Source organism: Abramis brama, assembly GCF_963993115.1.
Source record: "Abramis brama genome assembly, chromosome: 14".
Taxonomy (NCBI): domain Eukaryota; kingdom Metazoa; phylum Chordata; class Actinopteri; order Cypriniformes; family Leuciscidae; genus Abramis; species Abramis brama.
The window spans coordinates 1,902,184-1,915,169 of NC_139976.1; the positions used below are offsets into that span (position 1 = coordinate 1,902,184).

The window sequence follows — 12,986 nt, forward strand, 5'->3', positions numbered from 1 at the left end:
GGCCTTCCATTGTGTGTGTTGCTCCATTAGTGTACAGTGACATCATCTGTGTGTTTTGGCTATAATCATTTGAATCCATTTGCCTGACACAATTCCTGAATGCCATCTGGGATCAGACATGTATTCAGTCTTTTTCGATCGCTGTTATCTGGGTTTGTATGGAGATTATATGTGAAGCAGATTCTGTAATCTGAGTTTCAGATTTAAACATTCAATGCACACATTGAGCTCCTCAAAGCTTTAGCTTAATATAATATAAATATAATCAACAAATCCTCTCAAATCAGGCAGATTCTGCCTCCGCTTACAGTGGCGGCAGGGATTTAGATGAATCCACTGTGAATGATGCAATACAGTACAAACTACAGTTTTAAAAGAGGACAGAAAAGTTCCCAGATCAAGAGAATTAAGTCTGTTTTGGGCAAGTTGTCACATCTTTTAAGCGTCGGTCAATTGATTTATTGCAATTTCCATTGGCCAAAACAATGGTTTGATATAAATGTAACATTTTAAAAATATTCAGAAACTATTCTAGTGCTTTTTGTAAGTATGTATCAATTGGCAACATGTTTTTATACACATTTTTGTGCTGTTTTATAATTATTTTGCTGAAAAGCATTTAAATAGCTTATAATGCGTAGATATGTTTTTGTTGTACTTTAGATGTGTTTATTAATATATCAATAAACAGCAGTTTAAGACTCAAGACTTTAAGGTTTGCATCTGTACAGAAATTGAAATTCATATTTTAAACCTACACTGAGAAGTATTCACTGGAGTGTAAATGTGACAACTTGCCCCGGACTCGCCATTTTTGTTGTGATTGGTTGGTTCCAGCAGTGCTAAAGCTAATAAAACTCCTCTCACATGAGTCAGGCTGGGAGTCGAGACTCCGTTGAGTTTTCAAATTAAACACCCGGTGAGATTGTGAGGTTATGTAATCACTAAACACAGTCACATGAGCACTGCTCCTTTCAGGTCCTCATCGCACATATGTCAGGTTGTTTTATCTCAGGCATGAGCTCAAATTACACCTGGATCAATCCTGCCATGAGCTAAACTACATTCTCATGTCCCTTCATAGAAACATTAAAGGTTTGAAATCAGTTCTTTCCTTGGGTTTGAGTGCATGTTCATTTTTGTCTTGTTAATGTATGCTGCACTACACAATGAAAAACTAATAATTTATGGAATCAATCAAATCCTTAATTGAAACATTTTTTTTTTTTTTTTTTAATTGGCATACATTTCCAATGTCCTCAAAATTGTATTCAATCCACTGATCTATATAGAATGACATTGTCATTATACAGATCAGTGATTCAATCCCATTTTTTTTTGTTTGTAAAATCACAGTTCCTTAATGACATCACCTGACAGGAAGTGACATCATTTTGGAGGGAAATCAGCAGCAGCACAAACATCATCAGTAAGAATTTGATGGATTCTGTGATGTTTTGTGTTGTTTGTTGATTTGTGTCACTCTATTTGATCAAAGTACGTGGATCAGTTTGATAATATCTAAATACCAAAGATATTATTTTTGAAATATATTTCAAAAGATATAAAAAGTAAAAAATATGAAAATGAAGTTCAAAAAGACGTTTGCTAACTATCAATTCATGAACATCCTGTTAATTGAAGTTATATTAAGTGAATATGTTTCTTATAAGTTAAAATCTGTTTATTAAAATACTTCCTTTTGCTTTAATGGTTTATTATGAGCTGCAATCCTTATTTTATTGTGTTTTATGTGGACAGTGAGTGTGTGTTCAGGTTACACATTACACAACACAACAGTTAACAATGGAAAATCAAACATTAGATCTAGCATCATGTCCTAAATATCATATTCTGTGCTTTGTGGACTTTACTGTTTAAACCACAACCAGATAAAATGCCAAATAACCTTGGCAACCGGAAACAATCTCTGTTTTGTGAGCAGTGGTTGTTTTATTCTAATAAACATATGGATTTGTGGATTTTTAACACCAGGATTCTAGGTTAACATTAACATACACCTTATGCATGTGACTATATTTTTTTATACACTTTCCCACCATTTTTAAATACAGTTTTTGAGTTAATCAGTTTTGTGGCCTGCATTTTTAAAAGTACAAATGTAAAAAAAAAAGTTTTAAAATAACTTTAAAATAGTTTTAGATTAATTATAGCATGTCACAGGTCATTCCTGAGTGAAATTTAAATTAATAATAATCAGGCATTTAATATGAACTCATTCGGATACATGTGTATATTCAGACAGTTTTATAGAGATGACGTCATTATCTAAGAGTTGACGATTACAGGAAAAGCATAAAAGAAAAAACCAACAACATGAAAGTGTTTTGTTACTTTGTACTCATCTGTTAATAATGAAATAATCTCGCCAGTGAACGCCTAGGTGTTTTATCAGAAGCCCCGCCCCTATCTGGTTCCCCTCCCATTTAACCGCTTTGAGTGGCATGTAGCAGCCACGCCCCTTTCTCGTTCCCCTCTCGTTGAACCGGTTTGATTGGCAGGCGGGAGCCCCGCCCCATTCCCCGTGCCCCTCCCTCTGCGAGGCTTTGATTGGCAGATGATAGCAGCTGCGGAGTTGTGGAGTCATGGCGGAGCTCCGCCGCACCTCTGATCATTGGAGTTACGGCGAGAATTTGTGATAAACTGTCAAACTTTATAACAAATTTAAAATGATCGAAAGCGAGTTAAAGTTACGCGCGCCGTCACACCACCGTCAATCGATTTGAAACCGAGAACTGGCAAAGATGTGAGACTCTCCGGAGCCGAAGAAGAAGAAGAAGAAGAAGAAAAAAACCGTTGGAGTCTCTCCTAAAGTCGCAAATATGGCTTCTTGCTTCTTTCAATCTCACACAAAAAACTCTCAAAAAACAGGAGCGTCGTTGTTTTCAGCGCTTTGTGTCGTTCTGTAGCGGGCGGACCGGGTGTGATGGATCCCAAGCACAAAGAGTTGTTAGAGCAGTGCCAGGAAAAGTTGTCGGAGTCCGTCACAGATGTGGACCGGGTTCTGGAGCTGCTGGCCCAGTCAGGGAGTCTGAGCCCGGCCGAGCGAGCGGAGCTCGACAGAAACTGCTCCAGCTCCGCCGAGAAGGTCCATCTGCTCCTCAAGACTCTGGTGGAGAAGAAGGAGAGGGATCATTTCCAGGAGTTCTGCTGGGCTCTGGAGAAAACCCACCCGGTGCTGCTCAGCGCTCTGCTGCCTGCGAACAACCACAACAACACGGGTAACTCACACACATCCACTGGGACAACTTTCACAACACTTCTCTCCAGTCAGGGCTACTGCTCAAAACACCTCAGTTTAGTTTGTTGTCATTCCAGCATTATAGCCAGAGAAGTGTTATTTAACCTGGTTACTAACAGGACCAACAATACAAAAACCAACAATATTGATATGAACTATTTTCAACACTAGGGACATTTACATTCATATATGAATATAATAATATATATGCCACAATTTTAATTTGAATAATTAAAAACGTTTTTAACATCAGTATGTCTGCATCTGATTCTGAAACTTTGTATTTACATTTTAGGTACCTTAATGTTTTGCAGTTCACACTTCAATTTTTGAGTACAAATATTCAAAATGGTCTCTATATGTATACAATACCGGTCAAAAGTTACTATTTAATTTTTATGCTCATCAAGGCTGCATTTATTACAATTTAAAATAGCTGTTTTCTATCTGAATATATAGTTTAAAAAGAACAACATATATTTAAAATAGAAATATTTCCAACAATATCAATCTTTGCTATCACTGTTGTCTCCAAACTTTTGAACGGTAGTGTATATTGTTTCAAAAGATTTCTATTTCTATATTCTAATCCTGAAAAAAGTATCACAGGTTATAAGAAATACTAAGCGGTGCTACTGTTTCCAACATTGATAATAAATCATCATATTATACTGATTTCTGAAGGATCATGTGACACTGAAGACTGGAGTAATGATGCTGAAAATCAGCTTTGATCACAGGAATAACTTGCACTTTACTATATATTCACATAGAGAACAGCTGATTTTAAAGGGACAATATGTAACTTTTTTGCTTTAAAAATAGCAAAAATCACTATATCTGTGTTATATAATTTTTTTAGTTGTGTACTTACATTATCCCGACTGTTTCCAACATCTTTCAAACCAGGAGAAATTTGTAATTTAATTCGAGAAACGTCCCGTTTCTTTATTTCCGTTTTGTCGCCGCCAATGGCGTCATATCCGCGCTGTCCTTGGTTACCGCTCGTGCTGCCATAGCAACCAGAGCTATGAACCAGAGCCGTCTGATAGTAACCAAAGCGACTGACGCGGACAACTTTGTAGTTCGCAATGTCTATCTGCACGCTGTTGTTGTTTCGTTCAAACATTATGGACCATGGCAAGCAGACTTTGGATAAAAAATGAGAACTAAAACGAGAATCAATATCAGCGCGGTGTTTTCGAGATGCCGAGAGCTCCCATAGACAGTATATAAACGAGAGCTCCACGTCCGAGACTTCGACCGCTCCTACATGTACTTTATTAAACAGGTGAGCACATTTACATAAAACTAATCAATGTTATATAGTTCAACACTGATAAAATGTCAGAATATGATCTGTATGTTATTCTAATGTTGATCTAGTTTACTGCTAGTCTCATACAGACAAACTAACACATACATTTCAACACATTTAAATGCAGTTTAGTGTGCTAGTGTAATGTTAGACCAAGTGAAACAGCGCTGCGTTACCTCACAAGTTTAATTTGTCTAATAAACTGACCTGTGAGTAGTAATTCTGCGTGTAGTTCGGTAGAATGAAATGTCCATATTCCTTTTATATCCGTGGGACTCGCGTCGCGTGTGGAGCTGATAGCTGTCTCTTAGCAATCCCGAACTGCTTCATATCACAGTCATGATAAAAACATCGATGTATTCAGTCATCCATAAACATTATTAGATCGGTCGGCTTGACGTTGACGACAAGATCCATAATTCTTAGCAAATGTTGCGTCATCAAACTACGCCTTTGTTATTGTAAATAGGTTAGCGACCCCTAGTGGCGAAAAATGCCATACTGTACGTTTAAATTGTAATAATATTGCAATTAATATTTTGATCAAATAAATACAGGCTTGATGAGCATAAGAGACTTCTTTTCAAAAACATTAAAAATAGTAATGTTTCCAAACTTTTGACCAGTACTGTATATATCATAAAAGCTGCATGCATAATAATTATGCATGATTTATGTTAAATAGTTTTAGCTTGTCACATTACTGTCATTTATTGATGTCATGATGACATGTAATGTCAAACAGGGGATGGAGCCACATTTGTAATATCTGGTGGTATTGTGTGTATATTTTGTATATAATATCTAGTTTTTGTTGACCGTATGAGAAGTATTGGTTACAGATGCTGAGATGTCCTTATAGAAAACACGAACCCGTCGCCGGTGAGGAAAGCGTTACAAAGCTGTTGTGTAAATCTGCCGTGCGAAACATCGTACAGTAAATGTGTTACAGATGTTTCTCAGATTCCTGCGGCCAAAAAAACTCATCAGACGTGCAGGGATTTTGCCATAAGCCAGAAATAGCTGCCGTCTATAAAATAATGCAGCTTAAAGCTGGATCAAATAACATTACCTAGAAAGCCATTAAACCCGTGTTACAGGAATATGATTGGATGACATAGGAACACATGTGAGAGATATTGGACCAGGGCAGCCGGTCCAGACGTTTCGAGTCTGTGGAAGTAAAATAATGACAAATGTTTTTGAAACAAAAAAAGCTTGTTGAATTGCACTACTTGGAAAAAAATATGCATTGCATTAATAACCCTGCTTGCATTTTAATGCATTGTGTTTTCAGGGCTTGCATTTTTATGGGATGAAATTCAACATGGTTGTATATTTAAACTGTGAATATTTCAGTTCAAAACATTTCACAATGCATTAAAATGCAAGTAATTTGGAAAGCGCAATAAAATGGAACGAAAATTGCCTGTCGAATGTTATAGGTTGTACTTTTAAACAATGAACATTTTGGAAGTGAAATCTGAAAGGTGAATATGGATTATTGAATTTTTAAGAATGAAAACGTGTTTTGAATTGAAATATTCACAGCTTAAATATTACAACCATGTTGAATTTCAGCCCATAAAAATGCAAGCCCTGAAAACACAATGCATTAAAATGCAAGCAGGGTTATTAATGCAATGCATATTTTTTTCCAAGTAGTGCAATTCAACAAGCTTTTTTTGTTTCAAAAACATTTGTCATTACAAGTCTGTCTGTTAAATAGAGCATCGCCGATCAATTAGACCAGTTAGAGATCTATGATGGTGGTCGATATAAAGCACAGCAGGGTTCTGTTGGGTTTGTTTAGCTTGATTAATCACAGAGTCTCTGATCACTTGTGTGTCACATGACTCTGGGCTGTTTTTAATCCTGCTTCAATTAAATAAATAGTGTCCTGAGTTGGGGTGTAACAACCCTCATATCACGATACTGAACTCACGAGACGATATTATTGCGATACTCCAAGACATAATAAAATGTACTGTTGATTAAAATGCTAAATTGTGTCGTGTGTAAATGAATAGTCTTGGACTTGGTGCTGGAAACCCAAAGCACAGGACAGTAGAGACACCAGAATAACAATATTCATGATTCTGAAGCTGAAAACAGAATTATTTTAGACGAATGTGCTTTCACTAGATATATTTAAAATAATGTAGGCCACTTTTTACTGGTAACAAAAGACATTTGGTATTATCAGGACCCACAAATATTCCCCCATTGCATTATTATACATTATATTCAACATTATATATAGTAGTATAATGTAGTACTGACACTAAAACTCTGTAAACGTCATTTTTATTTTGATTGAACTAAACACAATACATAATATTGTCACTATCCACGATACATTTTGTTGCATTTTTGTATTGTGATATATTGTGACTCCTCTCGTCCTGAGTGATTGTGTCCACAGTAGGCCAGCTGACCGCTCTCTTATATAAACCCCTATAGAACGTGACAACAAGCACAGACGGCCATTGATTTTTAGCGATAACATATAGAGCTTTTAAAGCAGAGCTGCCATGAGCTCTGAGGTTAAGTGAGTGAGAGGTTATTAAAAACATGTTTAATAATAAAATTCTTGGGTAAAACTAGACCACCTGTAACCCGGAAGTGTTGCATAATATGTAATCGATTACATTTAGTCTGCGTAGTTAATAGAGTCCTAACACTTGATCATATGAACTAATAATGAACAATACATTTTACAGCATTTTTGTTAGTTAATAAAAATGTTCACGTTAGTTCACACACAGTGCATTGGCTTATATTAAAGGCACTCTATGTAAAATAATAAATAAAAAAAAATCCAAAAAACACTTGTTATATATTTTGTTATTTGTGTACTTGCATTATCCCAAATGTTTCTAAGAATGTTTAAATCCAGAGAAATAAGCGGTTTTAACCAGGACACGCCTATCAATGACATCACACCCTCGTTACCCTCGATTTCACACAGTATATGATGTGTTTCATTAGACAGGTGAGCAACTGTGGATGCATTCATCGTAGAAAACTAATATTTGTTATACAGCTCAACACAGTCTTTTTGTTTAAATCTCGTTGATTACTTGCATAACTTTCAACACACTCAATAATATGATAAAACAGCGCTGCGTTTCCACACACACACACATGAAGCTGCGCGATAATGAAAGCTCTGTTCTCGAGCTCGTCTCTCATTAGCAATCGCTCCAGCGGCCTTTCGTAATGTTAATAAATCTTTAATACCGGTCATCCATGAATATGATAGAGTTGAACGACAACTCCCAGGATTCAGTGAAATCACGCTTTTGTTCTGAATAAACGACCTCTAGTGGTGAGAAGTTACATAGTGTGCCTTTAACAGACAATATTTAATTCGTTAATGTCGAGATTAACATTAAATGCTATTAAACTATTGTTCATTGTTAGGTAATTGATGTTAACAAATGAAACCTTGTCAGTTGTTAACCATGGTTTGTGATTATGCAGTTATGTGATTTGTAGTGATTGATGGGACGGGTGCTTCAGTCATATAGAGCGCATTAGTCTCGGCGGATGAAGATGACCTGTAATGAAGTGTGTGTGTGTGTGTGTGTGTGTGTGTGTGTGTGTGTGTGTGTGTGTGATGAGCTGTCATGACTCTGTCCAGTTGGTGGAGGAGTCAGTTTCTCAGGGCTGTGAGTAATGAAGGACACTGAGATTCTACCCAGCATGCAGTCTGGCACACATAGAGAGGGCTCAACAGATTGAGCGCCTTTCTCTGTCAGGTCCAAGTTTCCGTTGTCCGGCTCACAGCTGTGTGTGTGTGTGTGTGTGTGTGTGTGTGTGTGTGAGAGAATTAAAGAGAAGTCCAGTTTAGGGTCTGTACTTTGCCAAGCTTCATGCGCTCTGTTTAAATGCCAAAGAGGGCACTCTCACTCTCTCACACACACTCTCTTACACACACTCTCACACTCTCTCTCACACACACTCACTTTCTCTCTCTCTCACACACACACACACACACACACACTCACACTCACTCACTCACTCACTCACTCACTCACTCACTCACTCACTCACTCACTCACTCACTCACTCACTCACTCACACTCACACACACTCGCACACACACACTCACACTCACACACACTCGCACACACACACTCTCTCTCTCACACACACACTCTCACACACACTCTCTCTCTCTCACACTCACACACACTCTCTCACACTCACACACACACTCACACACACACACACTCTCTCTCACACACACTCAAACACACTCTCTCACACTCTCACACACACACACACACTCACACTCACACTCACACACACACACACTCACACTCACACACACTCTCTCACACTCTCACACTCACACACACACACACACACTCTCACACTCACACACACTCACACTCACACACACACACTCTCTCACACACTCACACTTTTATTAGTGTTAGTTTTTTACTTTAATTGATGGTTATATTTCAGTTAGTAATTTTAGCACTTCAGCATAAACTTATTTCAGTTTTTCATCTAATATTTTATTTCAGCTGTATTTAAGTCATTTTATTTTCATTTTAGTTTTAGTTAACTAAAACGACATTGATTAACTAATTTAATTTATTTAATATTTTTTTACTTCAAAATAGGGTAGAGCTTTGCTACTGAGAACCATGAGATTTTTACTGGTCTTGGTACCGACTCCTCCTGGTCAGGCCCGACTCAGACCGGCTCGTCGTGAGTTCAGAAACACGTTTGAGTCGTCAATCTTTTGCGCACGTTCAGCATCACTTCTCAGTCTGCTTGTTTCCCGTCTGTTGACCCAGTTCCTATCAGCCTCTGTCTGGGTCCGTCGCTATAGTAACGCTGAGCCTTGTCACACCTCGCATACGTGACGATTGTCATTAACTTCAGGTGTTAATTAACTCTCATGTATTAATTATTTCTCAGCATGGGTGTGTTTTACTATGGTACATTCAGTGCATGTTTCTCTTTCCATCACCATCCCTTACAAAACAACTGCAGTGCCACAATGCAGTCATAGTGTGTAATATATAATACTGTTGTCCTGAATGATTATTAGTATTTTAATATTCCGTTGTATTTCCCCTGTGTGTGTGTGTGTGTGAACGAGAGTTGATTAGAGCTGGTAGCAGGTGGACGGCGCATCAGACCGGATCAGGACGTGTCTGGATAAACACAAGACAGACAAAACTTTTACAGCTGTGCAACATTTATGATGTTCTTTCCTTTGCCGGACACAAAAAAAGATATTTGAAAGATTTTTAAAGACCCCTATTTGGACCCCTATCATCATAGTTGGCTAGTATATATATATATATTGGCGCATCTTACTTGTTTCGACTCTGATTGTTGTATTTTTCTACAGCATCATGGGTAATGCCGATTTTCACCATGAATTCCACTGTTAAACATGACATTTTAATAAATAAGTTGAAATAATGTAAGCTAACAGCTTCCGCAGAAGCAAATACCATCAATTAACAACCTCGTAGCTCACAGTACAGCGTTCTATAAAGGTTTATAAGTTATCGTAAAACATCAGTTTCCTAATGGAGAAAATGAATTGAGTTTTTTCTTCCGGAACTGGACTGTTGCGAATGAGTGAGTTTCCATTTGTTTTAATAGTAAAATACAAAATTAGTAGGGATGCACGATATATCAGCCACCATATCGGTGTCAGCCGATATCTGTGTGTTTATTTGTAATGTTACACTTTATTTTAAGGTGTCATTGTTGCAGTGTAATTATACATTTAAGCACTGAGTAATATTAATTAACTACATGTACTTACTATAGGGTTAGAGTTAGGATTAGGGTTTGGTTTACGGTTAGTTGCATGTAATTATGCATAATTTACTGTTATTACTGTGGTAAGTACATGTGTAACAAGGACACTGTAAAATAAAGTGTTACAACAACAAACTGGTACAACAACAATTTATTGTTATTTATTAACAACATAAATGTGTTTAAACAAGTCGTGTGTGTGCGTGCCTGTGTTTGAAAACGAAACTACTCCAAGTCTGCAAGTCCAAAAATACATTTATGGTGAGATTACTACATTTTATTTAATTAAATGCATTTATAGTGAGATTATTATATTTTCATGTCATATTCTGTGTTAATTTTGACCACGAACCATGCGCTGTCACTTTAATTCAGCGCGTGCAGCACAGCGAAGATAGACCTCTAACCTGTTAATATGGGTGCGAAAAAACAAAACGCACCGCATACGCACGGCAAACGGAGTATATGTGAAATGGGCGTGACACTGACGCTTTTTCTGTCAGTGGTAGAGTACCGGCTACATGCGAGTAGTAGCGGTACGCAAGAAAAAGTGCAGGTACGCTTTGGAGTAAAATGCAGAAGTGCCGGTACTGCGGTGAGTACCGCCCCACTTCGAGCACTGATAAATATGAAAACTAATGACTGAATTGTCATATTAGGCGCACTGTTCCTTTAAGTAGACCAGTGGTGGTGTATCATGTGTAACTCTTGAGTGTGTTCAAGCAGAAGTATATGTTAGTGTGAGTGTGAGAGTGTGTCAGTGGAACGAAAGAAAGACGAGCAAATAAACACACACTTGTCCTGAGAGAGAAACTGAGACTCCATTCAAGCCCAATTACAAGCTCGAGTTACTCAAATACAGCTAGAGGCGATTGTGAGTGTGTGTGAGTGTGTGTGGTAGTGAGAGTGAGTGAGTGAGTGAGTGAGTGAGTGAGTGAGTGAGTGAGTGAGTGTGTGAGTGAGTGAGTGAGTGAGTGAGTGTGTGAGTGAGTGAGTGTGTGAGTGAGTGAGTGTGTGAGTGTGTGAGTGTGTGAGTGTGTGAGTGTGTGAGTGTGTGAGTGTGTGAGTGTGTGAGTGTGTGAGTGTGTGAGTGAGCGAGTGCGTGAGTGAGTGCGTGTGTGTGTGTGTGTGAGTGTGTGTGAGTAACTGCACTGTTTATTTCAGTAGAGGTAGAGATGTCCATGCATCTATTCTTCTCACTGGTGTGTCTCAAAGTAGTAAGTTCCTGCCGAGGAGTTCCAGCGCACAGAAACTTGACATTATTGATGTTCACTATACACTGATTAACACACACATGGGCTTTAGCAAGCAGACTGAGATGCAGCCGGACTGTTCAGATGCTCTCATTCTCGCTTCATCCACTCATTGACTCATGATAGAGTAAGTGTTGATGTGTGTGTGTGTTCCAGGATCCACGTGCAGCGTTCTGTCTGCGATGCCGTCGGACTCGGAGAGCAGCAGTTCTCTTAGCAGCGTTGGTGAGTCCTGTGTGGATTTGTTAGTCATGGCTATTTTGAGCATTTTGTCTTACAGATGAATCATATTGCATCTTGGGTAATTGTTTTTAGGAGGGAAAAGTGCATGAAATGATTTCCTAAAAATAATGTAAAAAATCTGAATGCTCCTTAAAAAGGCTTAATTTGTCCTGTAAAGCTCAATTATAATTATAATTATAATTTTGAACAATATTTTCATCTTTTTTATTTTCATTTGTTCTTTACAGGTTTAATTATTTTGTGTACACTAGAAATAATTTTTACTGAAGTCAGTTTGCAGTCAGTGTTGGAACTAGACAAAATTAGACAATTTATTTATTTATTCTTGTATACTTTTTTTTTTTTACCCTGTTTTTTATGTTTTAATAGCTTTGGATTCTGTCATGACTTGAAAATAATTATTTTGTTTAAAATAACAAAGGACTTTTATATCATTTTCTAAATCTGATTTATATGTTTACACTAAAGTTCAAAAGTCTGGGGTCAGTGAGATTAAAAAAAAAATAAAAAATTTAAGCAGGGATGGATTAAATTGATTAAAAGTAACAGTGAAAAGATTTATAATGTTACAAAAACATTTATTTCAAATAAATGCTGTTCTTTTTAACTCTCTGTTCATCAAAGATTCCTGAAAAATAAAATGCATCAGTTTCCTCAAAAATATGAAGCAGCACAACTGTTTTCAACATTGATAATAATCATAAACGTTTCTTGAGCATCAAATCATCATATTAGAATGATTTCTGAAGGATCATGTGACTGGAGTAATGATGCTGCAGGAATAAATTACACTTTACTATATATTCACACAGAAAACAGCTATTTTATATTGTAATAATATTTCACAATTTTTATTGTATTTTTTGAAATCAATAAATGCAGCGTTGGTGCAGCAGAAGAGACTATTTCAAAAACATTATGTTAATGACACCAGACTTTTGAACGCTAACTTTTGTTTTTCAATTCTACACTTATTCCCGACATCCTTCTGGGACTCGCTGGGAAACACACAGAGCAAACTCAGACTCCAGCTGGAGACGCTTCTGTCCATTAGACGTCTGAGACGAGACAGGCGGCTCTGTTGTCTCTGCAGTGAGGGATATGGGAC

General features: G+C 37.3%; 1 protein-coding gene across 2 annotated transcripts in view; it reads left to right on the forward strand.

Moving 5' to 3' along the window:
* The first annotated feature begins 2,569 nt into the window (after nucleotides 1-2,569).
* dlg5b.1 (discs, large homolog 5b, tandem duplicate 1) overlaps nucleotides 2,570-12,986 on the forward strand; it is a 42,415-nt gene continuing 31,998 nt past the window's right edge. For both annotated transcript variants that reach the window (XM_084135041.1, XM_084135042.1), the window contains exons 1-2: nucleotides 2,570-3,242; nucleotides 11,792-11,860. In XM_084135041.1, coding sequence (XP_083991167.1) covers nucleotides 2,948-3,242; nucleotides 11,792-11,860 — 364 coding nt within the window. In that variant the 5' untranslated portion in view covers nucleotides 2,570-2,947. The remainder of the gene's footprint in view (nucleotides 3,243-11,791; nucleotides 11,861-12,986) is intronic.